Here is a 25,494-nt window from a genome sequence, read left to right as displayed (position 1 = left end):
AGGATTTATTTTGTAAAAAACCAATACAGCTACACAGTTTGCAAGGAACTTTGGCTCCTCAGAGGGCTTCTTGGTGTACAGTTAACTCCCAACACCCATGCCTTGACCTCGTATGCATCTGACCTAAGGGGAACTACAAACCTAGGAACAGACTCCTGAGAAAAAGTAAATCTGCCCTCCCCTAGGCCAACACACATGCACACAGGCTTTTCTAATTTGCAGGTAGCTCGACATGTTCAGGACCCATACGTCCAGGCTCCTTCCTTCTCCAGTCACCAAGTGCAACACAGGGAGGAAATCAGCTTCAAGTAGTAGATAAATTAATGAGAAATCATGTGAAACTTCATTTTTAATGGCTGAATCATTTAAAACATTCTGTGGGAATTCAGTTTATTTTCCAAATGAAAATAACTTTTTAGTATTTGAAAAATGAAGTTTATAATTACTGCAGATTTGGACACTAACAAAAAAGAATAAACAAGTAAGAATCACCCCCAAAATTCATCATTTGGCAAAAAACATTTAATATTTTGGTAAACATTCACTTGATTTTCTTGGGTTATATTTTACACACTACGCATCATATTATAATGTTTTTGACTTACTCTAGTAAAATATTTTTCCTATGTAAATTGAGTATAACTTAAGTGTTTCAGTTTGTGGGAGCCCCCTACTTTAACCAATTTTCCATCAGTGGACATAGAGATTTCTTCCAATCTTTCCCTGTTGTAACAAATACTGTGAGAATGTTATGTGCAGACATCATAGTGCACTTACCTCCTTGGGATTCTTAATGTGGAGTAACAGTTTTAAGGAAAATATGTTTAAAATTTTGATACTTACAGCTTACTTCTCCTGAAGGGTCCAACCGTTTACAGCCCAAGGTATAGTGCCATTTAGCCTCACTCCCACTGACACTGGATATTGTCAAATTTAAACCTACTGGGGGGGGGGGATCAAGTTTTTAAAAATGATCCGCAGTAAAAACATTTTACATTTATTCCATGTACCCCTTTTGTGTGTATTGCAGTGATTTTTATATAAATACACATATACACACTATAGTTGAAACCCAAATTTCAACATTTTGACATGTGATGTCTTCTACTTAGTTCTAATTGTTTTATTTAATTTAAAAAATAGAGGTCTTGGCTCCCTAAGTTTAGGAGCAAACAATGGGTTGAAATCTGTATTTAGAACCACTCCTCTAGGAAAGATACAAAGTAAATACTCAGATTAAAGCAAATAGCATGATAACTTATTTAAAAAAAAAAAAAGTCTTTCTTAAAGTGAGGGTTGCTTTTGAGGGGGTGCCCTTGTGGCTCAGTGGGTTAAGCCTCTGCCTTCGGCTCAGCTCCTGGGTCCTGGGATGGAGCCCCGCATTGGGCTCTCTGCTCAGCAGGGAGTCGGCTTCCCCAGCACCCCCGCCTGCCTCTCTGCCTACTTGTGGTCTCTGTCAAATAAATAAATAAAATCTTAAAAAAAAAAAAAGAAAAAAAGCGAGGCTCGCTTTTATGTGTTTTACTACAACAGCACTACAAGGAGAAGATATTTGCTCTATGTAAAAGCAGCAGCTGTCATTTCTGTGGAAGTGTACATGTCCAGCCAACTCAGGCAGCGACAGAAGGAAAACATGAAAGCATTAACAGCTTTGAGTCTCCCCTTTATACCTCTGGTTTGTTGTTACCCAAATTTTATCTTTTTACACTGTAAAAACTATACAAACTTATAAAAGGACTATAGGGAAGAGTCATAGAGTTAACAGAGGTTACTCTAGTTTCTGAGTTCCGTGGCCAGTGTGCTTTGCTCTCAAAGCGGCTGTCCGACCCATCTACTCCTGGGAAACAAGATCCCCCTTCTTCTTGTCCCCAGTCAGCAGCTAGGAACTGCAGCACAGGGACACCTGTCACCACTCCTTCCCCGTTCTGCCCCTTCTGGGGTCCTTCCATGACTTCCTTCCAGCCGGCCCGGGGAACCTGGTGGGGCGCACGGTTCCACTGTGGTCCAGGTCCGGTGAGGAGGGTTGAAACCTCCCCCTCAGCCCCGTAAGCAAGGCCGACACGTTCGGATGCATGGAATACAGTCATGTCATTAGCCGGCTAGCGAAGTGACGGGGTCAGCCTGTCGTGAGGATGGATGGGGGCTGCCCCCCGATACGATGTATCTGTGTGATCATGTGGACTCTGCGTTCAGCAACAAGCACATTCTCGGATAAAGAACAGCAAAGTGGGCAGACAGGATTACTGAGGACCTTTTGATTCCCTTGAAGGATGTAGCGTGTGAAGAAAAAGATGAACGGCGGGCCTCGGCCTGGCCTCTCCAGCTTGGGGACAAGCAGCACTGGGCTGTGAGCATACCGACATGAAAATAAGGCAGCTGCTTGGGTAGCAGGGGCCGGGACGTCGTTCCTGGAGCTAGGCTCAGAATCCAGGCTGAAGGCTGTCAGACTCCTACCTCTCCCTCCTGAGTCAGCAGCCTTTTCTCACTCGGGCTCACAGAACACTAAGTTTACTCTACCTCAGGCAGAGCTAAGTGAAAAAAAAAATCCTGATTACAACAAGATGAAAATAAGCAGATTTGTAAAGAGAAATTTATTGCTAAAAATAAAGCAGCTGAAGTTTTTCCCAGGGAACACTGTCACCACAGGAGCCTCCATGACAAAATGTGCTATCTCGTCACTCCTGAAATGCGGTCTTCTTCCATATTCGGAATTTTACTTTAGTTAAATGACATGGTATGTGATCCCCTCCCGCTCAGTCTGAGGATGGAGTTGGGCTACACTGTTACAGAGGCTTCAGGCGCTGTAGGAGAGTGTCCACCAGGGGTTCGTGCGTCAGGAACACGGGTTGGTAAGAAGACACGAAGGGTGTGGGCTGAAGCTCTGGAAGGTCCAAGGATCCTGGAGAAGAAAATCCCTTCAGTTCCCTGCTGCCTGGGAATCTCAGGGAACTGCTCAGACACATGGATGTCCTTTCAATTCCCAACACCCTTACACCTGTCAGCCAAATCTTGCCCTTGTTTGGGAAGACACGACAGAAACTTGACTTTTACAATGAAGGAAACTGTGGCCAAAATAGATTCAGTGATTTGCCTCAGGTTATACAGTAAATTACAGAGAGAAAGAGAGAGAATTTGAATTCTATTATTTCTAGCACAGAGCTCTCCCTATAGGACCCAGTGCCAGATCCCTCATTGTTCCACCCATCGGCGGGGGGAGGTGGGGGGAATCCACCAAACATAGGTGGGACCAAGCCCATGACCTGGTTTCCTCCACTTCCTTTGAAATTTTACACAGCAGACTCTCCCCTGGAGCTCTGCTTGGGTCTTACTCAGGTTAGGAAAAAAGCCTAATTTCTCTGCGGGCCCTGCCTCATCCTGATGGCGGCCACTCCGTGTGACTGCTGCCAGCACTGCCGGGGAGCCCGGCAGGCCAGCCCGTCCTCACGCCGGGACTCTGTGGTCGGGGCGGTGAAGTTTCTATCCCTTAATGCCCAGCAATTTGCAGTACTCAACTCTGAATGAAGCGTAGAGGTCAGCCTAGAAATAGTCCATTTTCAAACCAGAAAGGTAAAATTAAGATACCTGGCAGGATGGGATCACTGTGATCTTCACCAAAGGCCTGTTTCTGAAAGGCTTCGAAGCTTATAGCTGCATCAGTGTCTGGCAGTCCTTGCGGTGGCTGCCCGTCTCCAGGTTTCCACACCTCAAATTTCACCCACTGGTAACTGCAGGATCCAAGGGCATTGTCATAGGGGATGTCTGTGAGCCGTAACAGCCCATTCTTACTTCCAGAGATTGCTCCCCATATGTATCTAAAAATCATATTAACAAAGTAACTAAGAGAAGATCAGTGTCTGCAGGGACACGTTCTCCTGCAGGACTTCCCAGTGCCTTTGCTGTCATGGTACTCAGAGAAAATGGTAACTCTGGTTCCGTGGGGTGCTGGCTCCCGCTCACCTGAGGCTGAGCGCCACCACTGAGGTACACTGGCTGAGGAGCAAGTGCGCTCTGCACACAGAAGCGGCTCAGTGAGCGTCAGAACGAGCAAAGCAGTAATTGCCGCTCACGGTGCTTCTCTCAAGAGAATGGATTTGACCACACTTACTTGATGCATTTTCGAGCTCCTGGACAGCTCTGGATCAGGTTGTGAATAGTCGGATGAGAAAACCCAAAAAAGTCAGCTCCAGAAGGAAGCAGGTTGGGCATTAGTTTCCCCCTAAATAGGAGAGGAACGATTTGTAGTTTACGAGGGGAGAGGGAGATGAGAATGGGTTTAGGACTGGGGTATGAATGTAGAGAACACACTTTCTTGACGTGGCTACTCTGTGGTAAGAAACAAAGGATGCAGGAATCTGCAGAGAGCTATCTACAGATATGGGGTCTCCAGACATTAAACAAAAGGGAAGTCTTACTGTACCACAAGTGATCTCTTTAGGCTGTCTCCAAGCTTTTAACTTACAGAGCAGCACTTATGGCCTTGAGCAGTCCTGCATGACAGGCATCTGCAGAAGAGGTGACGATGGCGTTCTGGGGGTCATCTTCAGGAACGATTTCAAACTGAGAAAGACCAAAGGGCAATGAGCTCAACCTTGGAGAAGCAAGTGGTAGAAAGTCATGCTCCTCCTCTAACTACCTCTTCACTCTAGGTCTTGAAGCTGATGCCCACGACACTAGCAGGTGGGCACAGTTTCCTAGAGTGCAATTCAAAATTCAAACGAGTCCAAGAAAACACAAAGGTCTCTGGCTGTTTCAGTTCTATACACCTGCCTGACTGTTCTCCAGCAGTCAACACTTCAATTTGTTATGTACTTTTCCTATCCACTTACTTACATCTATTAAGTACAAATACAAATGGTATTTTTAAAAAATTTTTTGAAGATTTATTTACTTATTTGACATAGAGAGAAAGAGCACCACTTTCTCCCTGCTGAGGGGAGCCTGACATGGGGCTGCATTTCATGACCCTGAGATCATGACCTGAGCCGAAATCAAGTCAGATGCTCAACCAACTGAGCCACCCAGGCACCCCACAAATGGTGTTTTAGAAATTATGAAATAAAATAAGATCATGTAATCTGAGCTTTACTTTGTAGTATCTAGGAGGAACATAGCCATTTTTACTGCAAGGCTCATTTATTTTTTGAACTGCAAAATATCTTGACTATAAAAAAACCTCTAATACTAAAATTATACTAATACTGAGGAATTTTTGCCAAGAGATTATTTTTGTAACAAATACTATCTAGCCAACTTAATTCTTTGACCAATTTTCTGTAAGTTCAGTGAATTTTTGTTAAGGAAAATTTTTTTTAAGATTTATTTATTTATTTATTTGACAGACAGAGATCACAAGTAGGCAGAGAGGCAGGCAGAGAGAGAGAGGGGGAAGCAGGCTCCCTGCTGAGCAGAGAGCCCGATGCGGGACTCGATCCCAGGACGCCGAAATTATGACCTGAGCTGAAGGCAGCGGCTTAACCCACTGAGCCACCCAGACAACCGAAGGAAAGTATTTCTGTAGTAAGTTCTGTTTTGCCAACTAAACTCCTTGACCAGTGTTCTACAAAGTAAACAGTATCCATTTGTTTCAAAGACACACAGATGGCTAACAGACACATGAAAAGATGTTCAACATCACTCATCATCAGGGAAATGCAATCAAAATTACAATGAGATACCACATGACACTGGTCAGAATGGCTACAATTAACAACACAGGAAATAATAGGTGTTGGGCCAAGATATGGAGAAAGGGAAACCCTCGTTCACTGTTGGTGGGAATGCAAATTGGTATAGCCACTCTGGAAAACAGTATGGAGTTTCCTCCAAATGTTAAAAATAGAACTACTCTGTGATCTAGCAACTGCACTATTATTAGGTATTTACCCAAAGGATACAAACAGTGATTTGAAGGGAAACATGCACCACTGTCAACAGCTAAATAACGGAAACAGCCCGTGTCCATCAACTGATGAATGGATAAAGAAGAGGTGGCACACATACACACACACACACACACACACACACACACTGGAATGTTACTCAGCCATCAAAAAAGAATGAAATCTTGCCATTTCCAACAACATGGATAGAGCTAGTATGTATTATACTAAGAGAAGTAAGTAGAAAGACGATACCACATGATTTCACTCCTATGTGGAACTTAAGAAACAGAACAGATGAGCATGGGGGAAAAAAAGGCGAGAGACAGGCAAACCATAAAACAGACTCTTAACTAGAGAGAACAAACTGAGGTTTACTGGAGGAGTGGTGGGGAGGTGGTGCTGAGTGGGGGACGGGGATTAAGGAGGGCACTTGTGATGAGTCACTAAATTTACTCCTGAAGCTAATATTAATTACACTGTATGTTAACTAGAATTTAAACAAAAACTTAATAAAAACAAAAACAAAACAGTATCCAGCTTTTTAATGTTTAATCAAATCATTCCATAAGATTAATTTATTTTCTGTGTATTTTCAATCATGTGATTAATCATTTCTTAGAATCCAAAACCTACTTTACCTACTTTCTGCAGCTGTTAAGTTTTCTTCTGCAGTTTTTACTTCAATTTTACTGTGTCAAATTCAGAGCTCTTTCAATTTTCTCCATAATTTGTCTTGTGAGTTTTAGTCAGTGGTTTTGTTACTTCAGCCAGTGACATATGTTGCCAACTGAAGATACTGATGGTTTGTATTTATTTCTTAGCCTTGCATGAAAAAACTGCAAGCAATTATTTTCAAATACCCCAGGAAGACGCTTTTATTTGGTATTGGCCATGTCAATTCCAACCTTTTATATTGTGCGTACACTATTCTGTTTTGCACAAAGAGCAAATAAAAGGCCCAAATTTTTGTCTTGGAGAGCATTCCCTGTTTGCATGCATAACTCTACTTCATTCTTTTAACTGCTACATAATATTACACAAGGTGGATAAATGTTAATTTTTAACCATTCTCCTACTGATGTTCATTTCGGCTATTTCTAATTTCTTGCCATTGCATACAATGCCATGCTGTATATTGTTATATGTAACTCTTTTATTCACATTTGCACATTTTTCTAGGAGATGCTCTAATACCTAGCAGTATTCTGGGTCAAAGGACACACGTATTAAACTTGATGATATTGCCAAGTTGCCTTCCAAAAGACTGAAAACAGTTTCACACATACTAATGCATACTTGTTTTCCCACACCCTGGCCAACACTAAGTTTTATCACTCTCTCTGCTGTTCACCTATGAGCAAACTAAGACCTTTTTATTTGCATTTCCCTCATTGCTAATGAGGTCCTTTCTTACCAACCATCTGTACTGTTTCTATGCAATACCAGTTGTATCTGCTTGTTTTTTATATTTGACCACAGAAGCACTATATCTGGATATTAATTCCCTGTTATATATTTTCCTCCTGTTTTTTCGTTGAGTTTTAACTTGGATTATTAGGCCTTTTGTCGTTCATTAAATTTTTAATGGTCAAATCTGTTACTACTTTCCTTCGTGGCTCCTACTACAGTTCATGCTTTGCTAAAGAAAAGCTTCTACCTCAAAGATTATAAAAATATTTTTTTATATTTTCTGTTAACATATAGTATAAAACATTCTATAAAGCTACATTAATTAAAAGTCCTAGTAGCATTTATAAACAAAGAGATGAAGAAAAATCATGTGGAAGCATACTCAAGTATTCTATGCATTATATGCACACTAGAGATACCACTTCATGTTAGTTGGAGAAAAAAAAAGAATTGAAACTCATGATGTACCTGAAAATTATGTCGAGAGGGGTTAACAAGTTTAAAAAAAAAAAAAAAGTAAACTAAAACCCCACAAACCTTTCTTCTCAGAAATAGTCCAGCAGTTTGTCTTTCAGGAAATTAAGAATCAGCTTGTCAATATCCATTATAATGCTATTAACTTTTGATTACACTTGCACTGAATTTATAAATCTGTTATAAAAGAGGGTATATTGCTACAATATGACTCTTTCCGTTGGAGTACTTTCTACACAGAACTCCTGCGATGGCCAGGTCATCTGAACACTCACGTGCATCTAACAGTGCTCTAACCAGGACTGGGGCAAGGCGCTATTATCCACATGCATCAGGCAGGCTCTCAGCTTCTGCTCAAAGGTTCTTTCCTTGCCTCTACCTCCTTCCACCTAACTTTCTAGTGATCTGTAACATAATCAGACAGTGAAGCCTGGAACTCTGAAAATGGTCTGTTTTTTCCCAATGATCAGAGGTGATGGCTGGGGAAAATGAACTGCCTTCAATCACAGCAGTGGGAAGGATGAACAAAGATATTTCATAAGCCTAAGGTTCAAGTCTCCCAAGTCCTTAAGAGTGTGTACAATCAGAAACCAATATGCAGTCTCTTTGCTTCCTCCGTTTCAGTCCTTCTTGAAATAGTGGAGTATCCAAGTCCTCGTCCTGGTATATAGGCCTGCACCTCGCACATAAGCAGACTCGCTCAGACTCATGGTCACCATAGCAACAGTGCAAGTGGCAGGGTTCAAAGGAAAGGGTGTCAGGAGTAAGACAGACAGATTCAAATCCCAACTTAAGCAAAGGTCTGACTTAGGGCCAATCGCTCTTCTGCATCTTGGAGTTACCCAGATGGTTATTATACAGTATGTATTCTAAGTGTTGAATCAGGTAATACCTATTTGAGTGGCTGCCACACAGAAGGTTCTCAAAGACAGGAAGGAAGGAAGGAAGGAAGGAAGGAAGGAAGGAAGGAAAAGAAAGAAAGAAAGAAAGAAAGAAAAGGAAAGAAAGAAAGAAAGAAAGAAAGAAAGAAAGAAAGAAAGAAAGAAAGAAAGAAAGAAGGAAAGAAAGAAAGAAAAGGAAAAGGGTGGTTATTCGTAGAGCGGGTACCTGAGGCTGCATGCCGCCATCCTTGATCTGGCAGGTGTATAGACACTTCTGATCTGGGCACTTTACGCTGGCATATGTCCGCGTACTGCAGTAGCCCACGGGATAGATGGCGCTCTCGTCATGGAAGCCAGGTCGGTCGGTGATGATCTATAAGAAAGATGCCCCCAATCAGCAAATGAGGTAGCTGGAGAGAATTCAGGAATCCAGTGGACTGTGGGAGCCTTTAAGACCACTTTGGGGCTGCAAAGAGTGACTCGAATTACAGAGTGTGTTGGTTGGGCAGCAGACAAAACTGACCTTGTTTCCTAGGGACTGGAAGTTCTCTGGGATTGGTCTGGATCAGCAAAGGGCTGCGGCTAATGGGAACAGGGAGGGAAGGCTCAACCCCGTTCCCGTATTTCTGATTCTCCTCTCTATGTATCGCTGGTCTCACTCACCTCCCCCAGGCTATATACTGTTAGACCCCCCAGTCCGATGGGGAACACAGGCCGTCCTGAGGGATCCAGGGCAATGGGCTGAACCAGCTTGCGAGCACCTCCCTCCATTTTCTTTTTCTTGGATGTTTTCTTCAGAACTGAAACGCAAATCTGGGGTCACCCACTTTAGGCCCCTCCCAATGCGGAGGGGAAGGGAAAAATTTACATGTGAATGCTAAGAGCAATAAGCCAATCCTCCTTCTATGTACTCACTGAATGAGCACACAGGACTTTCCCTCAAAGCCCAGAGTATCTTTCTAACCCACCCACCTGGCAGTCGCTAATTTAGTATTAGTGCTGAGGACCTAAAAGGCTTGCACTTTTTAAGGCCTCTTACCTTCATTTATCAGATCAGAAATCTCCCAAGCCATTCGCAGGCTCAAAAGGCCACCTAGCTCATTTTCCTGCCTCTGGGAAAGATAAACTGAAGGCACCCCAGGGAATCAGGGTTGTGTGTGTGTGTGTGTGGCCTGAGCCTGCTCCCTTCACATTTACCCAGGTCTGTCCAGAATTCTTCCACCCAAAGTGGCTCTAATACACTTGCCTTCCAAGGCTATTAGGGCTGGTTAAGGGTCAAAGGAGGGTTTCAGGACATCCGTGGTCGTTTGTGTCTATCAGTTAGTTCCAAGTCTTTGCCATTAGTCACTGGGCCACTGGGGCAAGTGATACCCTCTCCCCAAGGTACCTTCCAGTTTGTTGTTCTCTTTGCCTTTTTCTTTTTTCTCCTTCTTGGATTTCTTCCCAAATGGCTCCTCAGCCCCAGTGCTGGGCCCAGAAATGGACCCGGCTCCCTGTACAGTTCCCACAGAGCTGGCCAGACCGTAAGTCAGGGGCAAACTGGAGCCGTGGGAAGGAGCTGCGGCCTGTACCTCCCCTTCAGTTAGAGCCTGAAGCTGAAGGAGCTTCTTTAGCAAATACCTGAGGTGGGGAAGGAAAGGGAGCAGAGGTATGAACTTCCGGTTTATCTCAGTTCAGTATTTCACTCAAGCATTGGAAAAGCCAAAGTTATATACAAAGATTATTATACTTATAAAAACAAGGTTCTTCTTGGGCCCAGGGAATAATGAAGCTCCAGAGGACAGTATGTTAAGGAGCCAAAGAAAAGGACTGTAGCTTATCTCTCTTGCATCTACACAAGGGTTCCTCTCCTTTGATGTTGACAGGTGTTATGGTACCAAAGGGCGCACACCACGACCTGCTTATGTATATGTTTTATATGTACCCACTGTGCTTTGCAGAGAGCAGTACATACTGAGTGTTTGTGGAATGAGAGGCAGTTTCTCTTATTCCTTCTCCTTTATAATTGGGGAGTTATAAGAAGATAGCTCCTTAGATGTGGCAAGAGGGCTGTGTGAGAAAGGTGAATATAGGAGCTGTCTCATCCCCAGGGTCCAACAAGACTTGGGTAAATGGGAACCAGTACTAGAGACTGTTTCTCTGTACTTGATCAGTAGCCAATGGGTTGTATAATGCACAAAAATTCCACTGGAGAAAAATTCCCAGAAGAGTAACACCATATCAATCACTGAAAACGTGATTGTGAACACAAAATGAAGGCAGCTCACCGTCTTTCTTCTTTCGCTTTAAGAAATTTTTCCTCCAGACGAGCAATTTCATCACAAATAGCAGCATTTTCCTTTAAGAAAAATTTTTGGATATAATCACATAAAAAGAATAAAAGATCAAAGTATTACGCTCAGAAGAGGAGCTGTGTTTCTTTTCTTCTTTTTTGAGAGAGAGCTCACATGCAGGAACGAGATGGGAAGGAAGGTGAGGGGAAAGGGCTGAGGGAGTGGAAAGAGAGAGAATCTGAAGCCGGCTCCATGCCCAGCAAGAAGCCCAACACAGGGTAAAATCAAGAGTCAGGTGCTTAACAGACTGAGTCACCTAGGCACCCCAAGAGGAGCTATATTTCAAACCAAAAAAGTCTGTGTTGCTGGGTGAGAAGGATGAGCTACTCTACCCTGCAAACTATTAAAAAAACCTACAGGTAAAGGTAGAGTAAGTTCCACTATGGGTAATTACAAGACTTACTGAATCTGGGGCATATCTGAGTGAAAAGCGGGTGCTATTAATTATGATGCCAGTACAGTATGGTAGGCTATGGTCTCCTAGGCAAACCAAGACGTAGGATCACCCTGACTGGGGTAGCCTTTGGCAGAGAAAAGGGCATACTGCTTAAATTTAATCCTTACAAATATGAGAAGTACCTGTTCCTGAGCGCCTTGAATTATAAAACCAACCTAACTCAAAGCATCCCATGCAGTATGAACCTTAAAGAGAAAAACCGGACAGAATAAAATCACCTGTAGTATGCAAAATTCTTGAACTTCATAATCTACTTATGTGTACTCAAGTATCATCTTCCTGACTTGATCTGTTTCCCAAGCATCAGTTGTAAAGAAAATGCTCCCATCTGGATGCTCCACAAGTGAGACCTCAGACTCTTCACAAAGCCTACTTCATGTCCTTGGTGGACCCAACATCCTAGGAACAGAGACTTTAGGTACCTCTGACATGGAGGGGATAAAAGAAGGGGAATGGCCAATGAAGTATCAAGTCCCCTTAATTCTATTTTCTTCATTTCTCTCCAGAGCACAAAGCACGTGCTTTTGGAAAGAATGTTCTCATTTCCAAACCTTCCCTTATCCTTCCAAAAATGCTGAGAGATGTTCAAGGCTTTTGGCAGAAAGAAGAGGTAAGGTGGTGACTCAGACATGGAAGCCCACTGGAGGACTCCATTCCCTATTGCCCAGCACTGAGGCGAGCTCCAGCAAGCCAGAGTACCCCACCACAAGTTGTTAGGCACGCTAGTTCTCTTATTCAACACACTCAGTGCCTCGACAGTAAAAGAACAGCAGAAATACTTGGGAGACTCAAGGAATAAGAAGGGGTAAACTGTTGAAAGCTTCACAAACCTGTTGAGGGAAGAGGTCAGTTATGGTGGGGTGCTGGGGCCTAGGCTGTGTAGTGGAAGTAGTAAAGAAACGAGGACCAGGGTGTGTAAGCTGGATTCTGACACAGTGCCCTTGAGCAAGTCATCTCTCTGGGTTTCAGTGCGGCCATTTCTAAAAACAATGCCTCACTCTAGGGTTCTCCTGAGAATCAAACGCCTTTCCAAGAGTTTTGCGGTTAGAACTACAATGACTGAGACTTATGGGCACTTTACTTTCCTCACTTAATCTTCACAACTCTGAAAAGCAGTTGGCTCTCACGGGTCGGGAAAGAGAAGAGTACAGAAATTACCTAATTTGTTCAAGGACACAAGGCCACTGGCAAGTAACGTGTACTGCAAAAGCTAATGCTACTGTTCCTGCCACTCGGGAGGGGAACGGCGTAGGGGAAGGATGTCGCGAATCAGGAGTGTCGAAGCGGAGAGGGGCCGAGTGACGGTCAGACTCACAAACACGGTGGCTTTGGCCGCTTTGCGCAGCCGCAGGTACTTGAGCCGGTACTTCTCGTTCTGGCTCTTCTTCGGGAGCTTTTTCATCCTGGCCTTGCCGGACTGCAGCGGGGTCCGAGGCGAGGAGGCCGGGCCGCCCAGCAGGCTCATGGTCCGGCCCCGCTACGGGGCCTTTGGGGCGCAGCCGGCATCGGCTCCCAAGCGGAGAAGCGCCGGTTTCGTCTTGTATGGGCTGCCGGGATCCGGCCTCTTAGGAATCTATCCTTCCAGAACGTTCGCAAGGCGGACGGCGGCGCCAGAAGTCCAGCAACCGACCTCGGCCCGGGACCTTCCCGCACTTCCGCGTCTGTCTCGGAAGTGAGCCCTGGCCGGAAGTTACGTAATGGCGCCGGCCGCGTGTAACTTCCGGGCCCGTGAGCCTGCGGTGGTCGCCGCTCTGCTGGTCCGCCGGCCGCGGGAAAGGGGGCGGGTGAGAGGGCTCTGTGACTGCGCGCTGTGCGCTTAGCTGAGGAGTCTTTGGAGCTAACGCCTAGCCCCCTCCCGCTCAGTCTTCCCGGCGCGAACGTCACCCGTGCTCCCTCCAGCCCGCTGCGTTTCAGCGCCGGTTTTCCACACTTCCTAACACAGTCTTCCCGTTGTGGGACGCACTTGAACCCAAGAGCTGGGACTGCGGCGTTCTTGTATGGAGCTCGCAGAAAGGTCTCTTGAGAGCCTTTTAGGGCAGTGATTTGACGAGGATCTGAGACACTAGTGAACAGAAAACCAGGCCGGTGCCTCCTCAGGTTGGAATCTAATCGGGAAAACAAGGTCCAACACGCAGTTTTGATAACATGCTAGGGCCAAGGCACTTGGTAAACGTTTCCTTGACGACACTAAAAGTATGTGTCTGGACCTGTGCCTATGTTTATTTAGCGCTAACTTTGTAACCAAGGAGTCTCCGAAGTAATCAAACAAAGAGGGTAGACAATTGTTTAGGAAGCAGTATTGGTAACGGCTCCGGTAGGAAAATGAAAGGCTTGTGTTGCTGCTTATTCCAGCAATGCCGCTAACCGGCGGAGTGAGCCCCTGCGTCACAGGTCTTCCGTTTAAGAACGGAATCTCCTGTTTGGAATAATGGGAACTAATGGGGGTTCTGAGCTGGAACATACTCCTAGTGATGTAAACTATAATTACAGTTACAAGTTCCAAATGTAGACTTCTAGAGTTGTATATGGAAATTAAGGAAAGTGCAATTAAACAGGTTCAGTGAATTACAGCAGGAAAATGTAACGCTAACGGGTCTAAGTAACTTAGAGAGTTCAAGAAGAGAGGTTTAGAATTGATGACCCAGGTATGTAATTTCTGATAACTAAAAAATAGTGACAGGGCCTGACAAAATAGTTTTAAAGTTCTTTTATGTCCCTCCATGTTGAAAGCTGCCCTTTGTTGGACTTGTCTGGGTTTTAATAGAGCAACTCTTCAGGGAGCCAATGTGCTTTCACAAAGGCAGCCGTAACAGAATCATTTTGGAAACTGCCAGGAATATTTTCAGCCTACAAAATATCCTCAATCCTACCTTTGCTAATATAGATTGGTTCTTGGAACATGAGAAAAGATAACAGTGATAGGAAGAGATTGTCTTTTTTTTTTTTTTTAAAATCTGTTTGACAACTGCATGATTTACTTGCTGTCCAGCTGTATTTTGTCCTTGCAGGCTTTTTGATCTGACTTTATTTTCACTATTCCTCTTCATATACCAGTATCATAACTAGTGGGAGGAAAGTGTGATCATTGCTTTAGTTTTCAAGCTGCTCTGGCTATGGATTTCAGTGGAATTTGCATTAAAATATTATTTTTCATCACTAAAAACATTTCCTTACAACTCATAAAACACTGTGCAAATTTTAGATATTTAGAACATATAGTACAAAGAAGATTTTTAAAAATCCACAATGTTGCCACATAGGCATAAAGATCTTCATTCTTCATTCTTTTATTTCACTAAAATAAAGTGAATTTTTGTTCACTTTATTCACTTGGCAGATTGCCCCACACATTCAACAGCACATAGGGTGAGCCACTTTTAACATGTGTGTTTAATACTTTCATGCATTTTGATGTAAGTTGGATAATACAATGTTTTCTTCTTGTTCACTTACCATTATTATAGTTATTTTGTGGTGTTATTATGACTGCTTTATAAGCATAATTTCAAACTGATACTTAATATTCTAGTTATGGCATAAGAATTTTACATGTTTACTTCCATGTTATTTGGATTTTTGGTCATCAGTTGCTGTGAAGCGCACCTTTGTGCACAAAGCTTTTTTATTTTTATTTTTTTAAAAGATTTTATTTATTTATTTGACAGAGATCACAAGTAGGCAGAGAGGCAGGCAGAGAGAGAGGGGGAAGGAGTATGTGGGGCTGGATCCCAGGACCCTGTGATCATGACCTGAGTGGAAGGCAGAGGCTTTAACCCACTGAGCTACCCAGGTGCCCCACAAAGCTTTTTTTAGACAAGATTATTTAGGGGCTGGGTCTGTGCGTTCCAAACGATGTAACATTGTCAAGCAACATTCAGTCATTTATTCAGAAGAGTATTTATTGAGTGCCTGCTATGACACAACTTTTAGGAAACTTGTTTAAGAGGAAAAGACAGGCCAATAAATGGGCAGTGTTAATACAGTCTACTAACTTTTCTCTCAGAGGTAGATATTGAATGATATGGTAGCATATAGTTAGGGAAGAGGGGAGGAGATTGGAAACCATCCTGAAGAAAATATGGCTGGACAGACTCTGAAGGAGAGCTGATGCCTGGCCAGTGAAGAACAGAGGAGGGCATCTTGGGCAGTGGAGACAGCACATTCAAAGGCTCAGCATCATTAGAAGCAAGGGAACAATGTAATTTTTCTGCTCACCTATATGAAGAGGGGGCTAAATGGCTTATACAAAAATTCTCTGAAGAAATCTGCAACTCTAAAAAGAAATATCCAATGAGAGACAACCTGGTATTGTAGCCTGAGCAGGGCCTCTGAACTCAGACCAAGTTTCCATTAAGTCCAGACATAGGAATGGAAGCTAGAAGCTAAGACAGGGTAATGAGTCAGAGAAGAGAGAGAAGGGGCTCAACAGCACTTTACTGTCATTCCCTTATAGTTCTAAAGTGGTTGCTATTCAGTGATTGGCTCTAAGTGGAGAAAGCATAGCATCCCCTGGGATATTAGAAACACATCTGGGCCCATTAGGAGTTGTGAGTCCACAGTCCATAATCCCAGCCCTTGGCGTCATGAGTCTCTGGTTTAGATGATGAAAACCACCGTAGCTCCACCCACAGCTGAGGCATGGCCCTAATCTTGTTCTATGCTGGCCTAACTTCCAAGAGCAGATAAGTTCCTGCATCAGTATCTTCTGGCCAACTCTGCGGGCCACACAGGGTCTGGGCAAGTCAATGACTTCCACAAAGCAAGCTGGCAAGTTCCTAGGATTTCAGGCCACAGCACAGGGTTTCCAGGGATTTCACATTTTTATTCACTTTATTCACTTGGCAGATTGCCTCACATATTCTTTGGGTTAAGCTGAGTGTGCATCCTAGAAGGGTCATGGAGTAAATACACGGAGCAGAACCTGCCTCCATAAATAGCCTTCAGAATGTTCTTTCCTTGTAGAATATTTAGACTGCTGGTTTAGTTTTAGTTTTTTTTTTTTTCTATCATAGAATGCTCTAGGCCTAATTTCTTTTAGTTCTTTGACTCTTCAGCTCCAACTTTCAGATTTGTTTTCATGCGTTGATTTTATCTTCTCACCTTTAGGAAAACATAATACAGGATGTATGATTCAGCTGAAACCACACTTAGCATTTCTAAAGTGGTATTTTTGTACATTAGTGTGTGAGGCTTGTGAAGAAGGAGATAGAGTTTTACTTACCATAAAATTTTCTTGCTCCATGGGTTCCTAACTATGGGTTTTCATCACCGATTCTGTGGGTGAGATGTTTAGGTTTTGAGGGTTCTAAACCAGCCAATAATGTCATGAAATCGACCACTGTGTCAATGTTGTGCTTCTGGGTGGTCATGTCCTTCAAAACACATAAGACACTCAACCAGCTAAAAGAGATGAGCTCAGAGATATTGGCTCGGAGGAAAAGAAGGATCACATTGAGGTCATTAATGGGGCATCCCAGCATCTTTCTGCTCAGGAGATCAAAAGCTGGGAGCATCTCATAGATGGAGAGGAGTCGTTTGTCCCACCGACACAGTCGTGTGAGGTTGTATATTATCACTGGAACCAACAGCGTGTATATTGTTAAACTGGAGAGACTAACAATTTGCAAGACCGACAGAGAGGTCAGCCTGCACGTGATCAGATGGGGCATGTGGGTCTCATCACTTAGCAGCCCTGTCTTGACGGAACAGCTGAATTCCTCTTGGAAGAAGACATCCAGGTGGAAGTGGCCAAGGTACAGGTAGATGACTGAGGTGAAGAGGAGCAAGAGTGAGTTCCTCAGCAGGTAGGCAGCCACTAGGGAATGTGAGCGCTGCTTACATGCCAGGTACCGCTCTAGCAAGGGGAATTCGAAGTATCGTTCTTTCCGAGCCCTGGGCAGGGGAAGAAAGGAGGCAGGGTTAGGAGAGATCATTTAGAACGACATCCTGAGAGAGCCATGTGGGGAAGTAATGGAATCTGAGTACCCGACGTGGCATTCTGGGCTCCCGTGATGATCTGCCTTCCCTGAGCATAACTCCTCCTCTCCCCAAAGGGTGTGTGAGTAGATTTTCATTCTCCAACCAGTGAGTGCAGTGTGGTCAACGCAGTGAGCGATCAGTGGATAACAAAGGGTTACACTCGACTTCTGCCCCACAGAGCACGCTAAACCTTCAAGCTAAAACAGGATCCTTAGGTAGCAATAGGCTTATTAAATTGGCACTGGCCTGGGAGTCTAGATAAACACATTCTGGTTCTCGGTCTGCATACTCTGTGGATGATTTCTAGGGCAACCTAGAAATTTTATTTTATTTTATAAATTTTATTTCATTTTATATTACAAATTTTATTTATCTTATTTTATAAAAACAAACATGCTAACAGGTGTCTGCGGAGAGCTGTGGTGTTCAGGCATGTGTAAGCCAGTCTTGGCTCCGAAGGAGCTTATGGTCCGGCTTGTGGGGAAGGGGCAGATACGATAAGCAAACAGGAAATGAAAATCATGCTTGATTTGCGGCTAAAATGATGGATATAAACCACGGTGTCATAAAAAGTTAGGAGAGAGGTAATGGCACGGCCCAAAGCGTTTAGAAAACTTTACGGAGAATACTGTCTTAGACATGGCCTTCAAGAGGTAGATCGAGTTCAGAGAGGTAGATGGGAGAGGACATTTTTTCAGAAGATAGACTGTGTGCACAAACATGAGACAGAATACGGTTTTAGGTCACAGCTCAACGCTCCTCTTGGTGGGGCTTCCCTTGGCTGCCCGATTTAAAACGCAGCCCTCCACCACCTTCCAGCTTTCCTGACCCCCTCACTCAGCTTTACATTTTTCCCCCTTCATACCACTTATCTTCTGCCATATAATTTGCTTACGTGTTGTGTTTATTTGTTGTTTCCCCTCAGTAGAATGGATAGGTGTAGCTTTGTCTTCCCCCGCACCCTTGCCCCAACACACACAGCACACACGGGGTCGGAGGCACCCAGAACAGCACCTGGGATGCAGCAAAGGCTGTGTGAATGCTTCCGTGAATGAACGGTTATTCAGGAGAAGAGGAGGAGACTGCGGGTGGAGGGGGAGGTTTCTGTCACTTGGTGGTCAGAGGTGTGAAAAGGTAGTTGGTGACAGTGTGTGGAAGGCCTTGGAAAAATACTTGGGAGAATTTGGGTCTTCTTCTGGAGGCATGGGGGGAGGTTCTGAGTGGGGGAATGGTACATGGAAGTGGTACATTAGAGAGATTAGTTCCCCATGACTTGGGGTGTCTTTTCTCCCCTCCCTGTAGAGAAATGATAGAAAGTGGGTGAGATGGTGTGTTAAACACGTTGGATTCTTGAGAAGGATGGTACAGAGGATAGTTTAAAGATGACCCTGCAAGGATATCGTGTTAGTGCGCAGCTGAGTCCTTCAGAAAGAGGTGGGAGAGGCCACTCACTTCTCCAGCTCATCCCAGAAAACGTGGGGGTCCGAGCTGTTCTGCCGGATCTTCAGCATGTGCTGGACCAGGCGGATGGAGCGATTGTAGGATTTGTCCAGTTCGCTGATGATGAAGAGCAGATCTGAGCTGAGGGCCGGCGCGGCCGCATACTGCCACAGCAGGACCGGCAGGTACATGGCCACCGCCAGGGCCAGCAGGGAGTAGGGGAGGGCCTGTGGGGTGACAGTGAGCAGAGGAGGGAGGCCCAGGGGGCAGGGGCCTTGTAGAGAGAGTTCTTAGTGAGGGGTTCTCATTCCCGCCTCCTGCCTTAGAAGGGGGAGGCAGTGTGGGCAACGAGCCACCACAGGCCCAGGACTTAGGGCTCTCTGCTGACTTGGCTGAATATAGTGAAGCCTAGAGGAGAAGGGATGGCGGGTCTCTCTGCTCCCCAGCTCCACTCCTCAGATCTCGGGTCTGTGTAGGTGTGGAGGACCTCAGGGAGGACAGAAGGAGGGAGAGGGATAGAGGGAGGAAAAGAGGGAGACAGAAGGGGAGAAGGGAACAAAGAGAGAACATGACAACCCTCCCCTCTCCCCGTCCCCCACGAATGTTAGCCTGGGTCGCTAACCAGAGATCATGGCCAGCTGTGGTCATGGAGTCACATCCCCGGTGAGAGCGAGCTTCATTCTCAATCTTCACTCTCCATCAACTTCTCTTTCTCTGACTGCTCCAAGTCCTTATCACCAGGCATCCAGAGTCTGTTAGCTTTCAAACCCCAACCACCAGGGGTCCTAACATTGCTGAGAAGGGGAGGTCCACTCCCACATCCTGCATGCCTTCCCTGACTCCTGTGCGGTGGTCTTTTCAGCTCTGCAGCCATGGTCACGTCGAACGACACCATCGGGGACTGTCTTGGAATTCTTTGGAGGCCACTTCTGTTATGCATGCACACAAGCTGACACTTAGGTACGCGGGAGTCTTGCGTCCTCGCTACACACTTTGCTACCTGAGATAAGCCACTATTTGGCCACAGTAAAAACTCTACTTGTTTCAGTTTTTTGAAGCTACATTTGTGTGAGGTGTTTCACATGCGTATTTCATTTGACCACCAGGAGGATGCCTCCAGGCAGACACTATTAATATCTCTATCTTCCAGACAAGGAGAGTGAAGCATGAGAAGCTTAAGTGACCCGGACAGGGTCACACATCTCATGGCGGGGGGAGCAGGATCAGGAACTAGGCAGTCTGATCTGGGAGCTTATCGCCTTAGGGACTACTTGACTAAAGCTTCTGCTGAGGAAAGGATCTTTTTTATTTTAGAGGAGAGTTCGAAGAAAAAGAGGGAGGATGCATATTTGGTTCCACCTAGGTAGAGAAGAAAAGGGTGTGCACATGTGTGTGTGTTTCTGAACTAAACACCAGAGACAGGTTAGGAAAACTACACCCGTCCACTGGAGAAAATCAGAACCTTTTCATTCCTGCTCAGGAAATGGCATTTCTTGAAAATAAACGTCACCCCCAGAGATTTGGTCTCAGTGGGTTTGAAATGGAGCCAGAGAATCTGGGTTTAAAGGGCACTCAGGCGATCTTGACAGTCAGACCGTCTGACTCTTTTCTGACATTTGAATCCCGTCTGCAACATCTTGACCTTTTGATCATCTGGATCCTGTTTGAACACTTCCAGTGACAGAGACCCCCATGAACTCTTTCCATTAAGTCTCTGGTTTTGTCTGGGTCCCAGACCCGAGTGGCCTTTGGAGGCCTTGTAGACTGTCATAGCTGGAAAATGTCACGAGTGACTTCTGATTCAACACAGTGAATTGGACCAACACATGACTTTGGCTCCCTCATGAAGCCCCATGAGAATGATAATCAAGGGATTAAAAAAAGACCTAATTCTATCAGGACAAGGAAAACAGGAGACAAGAGCCAGCCGTAAAATGTTGCGAGCTGGAAAGTGGCATGCTAGGAAGCAGCAGCACGTGGGCAGGATGGGGAGTTGAGGCAGGCCAAGCAAGCTGTCTTTGCACTCCAGAGACAGAAAGACCCAAGAATTGCGGATATGAGGAACCTCTGAAAATGGGGTACAGGTGGGTTGTCAACAGGAATACTGAAAACACAGACTCGCAGATCCTCCCTAGAACATGACGCCCTTATCAAGCGACTGCCCTTTCCATCCCCTGGCAGAGGTTTATGGTTCACTCTCTGGAAACATTAAACGAAAGAGCTTCTGCACTTGTCTCCACTGAGGGCAGGGGAACAACACTGAGGACCATGTTAGTTGAGTGACTACTGAGTGCTCAGAACCACAGCTGTGTTCCGAGTGGGTTGGCAGCTGAGCTTAGAACCCACTTCTCTGTGCCTCCTCTGCACAGATTAAGGATTCCCCAGTGATTGTTCTTGGGAACTGGCCCAAAAGAAAGGATCACATACACCCATGTTTGAGGGTTTCCCAATGAAATGGCCCAAAGGGTTCACTGTAATCAGTAGGCTGGTCAGCCAGTGTCACCCATAGGCACAAAGCATCCAACCAGATAAAAGATCACTGAACACTTGAAGAAACACAAGAGTCAATGACGAAAATAAAAAAGCAAGGGAGCGGGGTGGCTAAGAGGCCAGAGAGAAGACACTGATGGGGCTCTGGCCTGCCCTGCCCTGCCCCAAAGCGGCCGGATGGAGCCCGGGCCCACCTACCTTGTGAGGCCACAGGGACTTCATCTTGTGTGGGCCAAGCTCGTCCAGTTCATGGTGAACAAGTGAATCCCAGCAGGAACTGTCCACGTAGGCGGCCTGCCGGATGGTGAAGTTACTGGGAGAGAAGCAGCGGATGGGAGGCCCTGGAACGGGAACACAGCTTGGAGGCAGCCCGGAGCCGGAGTGGAGGAATGGGGACCCAGGGATCAACCAGCCGAGAGCTTCCCAGGGGTTGCCACCATGGCTCTGCCGATTTCCATATCTGGCAGGCACTTTCTCTGTCCCAGGCCCCAGTTTCTGGCTGCAAGGCCGAGTCACTACAGGTCTGTTTGGCTCAGGCCTGCCAATGTGACTGGCCTTTGATGTGGGTTCTTTCCTCTCAGAGCTCCCCCTGGACTCCCGAACATGCAGGCAATGGGGGCGTCCACTCTCCAGGGTATGGGGGTAAGACCTTCCTGAGAGGACTGACATCTTCTAGGTTCTAAACTTTAGAGGGTTAATTGCCTGGGCTTCTGAGCCCACATCAAGAGGAGGGGTGAACAGGCTGTGCAGAAAGGAAAGTGGGCTTGGTTGGGGGAGAGTTTTGTTTTCCCGTCATTCTCTAGAGAGAGGCAGAAATGGGAACCAATGGTTCTCCCCATCTTGTGGGAGAATGAAGAGGCAGTGAGAGGTTGATATGCCTCCTTGGGAAACACAGTAAGCTAATTGCACAGCCAGAAAAGAAAGCCATAAATCCCAATTCTCAGAAGTCTACCTTTTCTTTAACAAAGGAAATCTGCTGAGTTAATGTAGTGCCTAGAACAGTAGACATGTGTCTGTTCATGTTTGTGTGTGTGGCTACAGTCTGTGGGGAAGAAGAAATGGATTTACTTAGCACCTATATGTCAGGCTCTTAACATAAGTCCTCAAATCGGAAGCCTTGGAGGGGGGAAAGAGAATAGGAGAAGGCTGAGACGGTGAGCGGCTTGTCTGAAGCGTGGCGGACTAGAACCGTTAGCGGTCCTATGTCCTGAAAACACAGAGCCCCAATCTCTCTCATCCATAGGAAAATGAAAATGAAAGTTTATTTTATTGCAATGACTTAAAACATTGTGGAATACCACGATTGAAACTAGATATTTTTATTACAAAAGTTGGGAAATGATTTTCAAAATTTTCAGTGCCTCGGCTCTGCTGATGCCCTACCCACCCCCCCAACCCCTGCCCCACATCGTCTGCCTTTTGGGTAATGCCCAGGCCAAAGTCACCAAAAAGCTGGACATGGTGGGAGCTGTCTCATCTCAGAGCCCATGCAAAGAGTGAAACGAAGTGGGGTCTCTCATACACTGGGTCTTGGAGGCCACTTACCGGCGGAGAACTCTTGGGCGAAGGCCAGGGACATCAGCAACAAGGGGAAGCCCACAGCTATGAACTTGACCATACGGTCCAGGGGAAGTTCCAGGCGCAGTCCTTTGAGGCGGGGGCCTCTGCGGTCCGGTAGCAAGGCATCTGACAGCATGTATTCTGCAGCTGCGTGTGCGAGCGACATGGTGCCAGGGACCTTCGGGGTGCAATGGCGGAAGGAGGGGTCCCAGAACAGTCGTGGGGGAGGGGTGGCAGCTTCAGGCGCTGGCTTTGAGCAGACAGTGACTGCAGCCCCAGCCTCACGGAGATATGTGCTAGGAGCAGGCACTGGTTCTCTAAATAACCGGCTAGGCCCTGAGCCAGGCATCTGGTAATTAGAGGGAGGCACAGCTTAGTGGGTCCTCACTGGAGGAGGGTCGGGCTTCAGCTGGGGCTGGTGCCAGGCTGCTCTCTCTGGATTGTCCCCTAGCAGATGGAGTCCGTGGTTTTATGCTGCCCTCTCATTAATAAAGTATTTTTGGTGGGGTGGTGGAGAGAAGGAGGGTGGTGGAGCCGGGCCCCCCAAGTAATTGGTGTGGAATTTGGGTGGAGATTGCTTAAATATGTTGAGGGCCCTCATTTTGTGGTTAGGGGGTTGTGGAGCCCCTAAGACCCAGCCAGGATTGTTGCTCCTACATAGTATTCTTTGTCTCCACGATGAGTTTTGCCTTGGGCCCAGGCTCTTTCCCAGAAACTACTATTTGCTGTTAAATTTGCCTCTGGTCTTCTCCCACAGTTTCAACCACATACGTACAATTTCCATCTATTTACAATTTTTTTTAAGCTTCCATCAGTTCTCTAGAAAGCTGGGGGATGAGGGGCAGTATTGAATAGTGGAAAGAACATGGTCTTTAAATTTTAGAGGGAAAAGTCTCCCACTGGAGACCTAGCAGAACTCTTTTTTTTTTTTTTTACGTGACTTGAGGCGAGTCACTTTTGCTTTAGTATTCTCATCTATCAAACGGTATTATGTTGTAATCTTAGAATGTGAGGGTGATTAAGAGTATTTGTATGTGAAGGTGCTTTGTAAACTGTAAAGTGCAGGGAAAATGTCAACTCTATTTCAATTTGCTGGACCTGGGTGGGTGGAAAAGCAAACACTGGGGCCTAGGGTACTCTTGTCTCTAGCACTATCTTGAGACTTGGCAATTGAGGCCTTGACCTTGGCCTTCACACTGGGCCCCTTTGGTGGTATCCTTCTCACAAGGCAAGAGTCCCTGGGGCTGAGGGGAAGTGTCCATTCAGAGCACATGCACCGGCTGTAGGCCACTCTTCTAGCACTAGGACACTGTAATTCCCTGTTGAGGTGGCCCTGGCCTGCTTCCAGGGCTGGTATGGGCCTTCTCCTCGGGTGCATCCTCTCAAGGGCAGATTGTGCTGCTGGTGTGCGCTCCTGGGCCTAAGAAATGGCTTGTTGTAGGGATTTGGTTAGAATTTAAAAGTTGTGGGGTGCCCACACAGGCAATCATGTGAAGCTTCTTGCAATGTGGGACTTAGGTGGTTTGGAAGGAAGGGATCTGGAAAGTCTGGGGATTCTAAATTCAATCTGGTATTCCTGATGATGACAACAGAGGGTGTGTGTGTATGTCTGTGTGCGTGTCAAGGTAGACAGAACATATTTTTTTTTTTAAATTTATTTATTTGACAGACAGAGATCACATGTAGGCAGAGGCTGGAAGAGAAAGAGAGAGAGAGAGAGAGAGAGGAGGAAGCAGGCCGACAGAACATATTTTATTTAACATTTTGTTAGCTTGATTTATAACTTTTAAGTGTTTAGATATATGGTCTGTGGGCCTCTATTTGAACTGCTTTTCCTGGGCTCACAAATGTTCAGGTTGGATCTGCCTGTCGCTTCACTCCCAGGCTAGAGGCCGACTCTGATTCAGAGCTGCCCTGTGTGTTAAATGGACTGACCCAGGCATGGGAACAGGACCTATTCTATTCCCCATTTTTATCTTTTCTATTCTCCATTAGTCTCTCTACACTCCCATTTCAATATCTTTTCATTGTGTGTGTTTTGCCAAATGTTCATTATTGGTTTGTATGTATGTATTTTCTTTTGCCTAAATCAGTTTACATTTTGTTGGAAGATATACAGACATTAGTAATCACATATCATAAGTGTACAGTTCAATGAACTTTCTTCTGATCAAAAAATAGAACCTTACTAATACCCCAGAAACTACCTTTGTGCTCCTTCCCAAGTATCATTTCCCAAATGGTAACCATTATGCTAACTTCTAATAACATACATTAGTGTTGTCTTCTTTGTACATTCTAGAAACAGCATCAGATGGATTATACTCTTTTGTGTCTGGCTTCTTTTGCTCTACATTATGTTCTTGGTTTTTTTTGGTGGTTTCAGTTTGTTAAAATTTGGTCAAAGATTTTGCATTTATATTTACAAAAAAGAACAAGCTTGATCTAATTTTCCTTTCTTGGACGGACTCTGGCACGTAATGCGGGCCTCATGAAAAGAATTAGAAAATACTTCTTTTTTATTTGTTCTCTGAAAAGTTTGTGCAAGATCAGTGTCAATTCTCTTCACTAAATATTTGCAAGAATTC

At 45.3% G+C, this 25,494-nt stretch overlaps 2 protein-coding genes across 3 annotated transcripts; both read right to left on the bottom strand.

The window, feature by feature from the left end:
- Window positions 1–503: 503 nt before the first annotated feature.
- Window positions 504–13,125, bottom strand: TBRG1 (transforming growth factor beta regulator 1). 2 transcript variants are annotated; one of them, XM_047691665.1, is made up of 9 exons: window positions 12,753–13,125; window positions 10,915–10,985; window positions 10,035–10,267; window positions 9,311–9,447; window positions 8,874–9,020; window positions 4,460–4,557; window positions 4,106–4,216; window positions 3,583–3,812; window positions 504–2,899 (listed from the first exon to the last, which is right to left on the bottom strand). In XM_047691665.1, the coding sequence occupies exons 1-9, from the start codon at window positions 12,900–12,902 to the stop codon at window positions 2,784–2,786; spliced, it is 1,293 nt and encodes a 430-aa protein (XP_047547621.1). In that variant the 5' UTR covers window positions 12,903–13,125; the 3' UTR covers window positions 504–2,783. The 2 variants fall into 2 exon arrangements, with proteins under 2 accessions (XP_047547621.1, XP_047547622.1); XM_047691666.1 differs by having other exon boundaries at window positions 3,583–3,725; window positions 12,753–13,123.
- A 3,564-nt stretch (window positions 13,126–16,689) lies between these two features.
- Window positions 16,690–23,072, bottom strand: PANX3 (pannexin 3). The gene is made up of 4 exons (XM_047691667.1): window positions 22,892–23,072; window positions 21,545–21,687; window positions 18,869–19,083; window positions 16,690–17,329 (listed from the first exon to the last, which is right to left on the bottom strand). The coding sequence occupies exons 1-4, from the start codon at window positions 23,070–23,072 to the stop codon at window positions 16,690–16,692; spliced, it is 1,179 nt and encodes a 392-aa protein (XP_047547623.1).
- Between the last annotated feature and the right edge of the window lie 2,422 nt (window positions 23,073–25,494).

Source organism: Lutra lutra, chromosome 10 (genome assembly GCF_902655055.1).
Source record: "Lutra lutra chromosome 10, mLutLut1.2, whole genome shotgun sequence".
Classification (NCBI taxonomy): domain Eukaryota; kingdom Metazoa; phylum Chordata; class Mammalia; order Carnivora; family Mustelidae; genus Lutra; species Lutra lutra.
The sequence above is the reverse complement of the archived record's forward strand: the minus strand, read 5'-3'. Positions and strand labels throughout refer to the sequence as shown.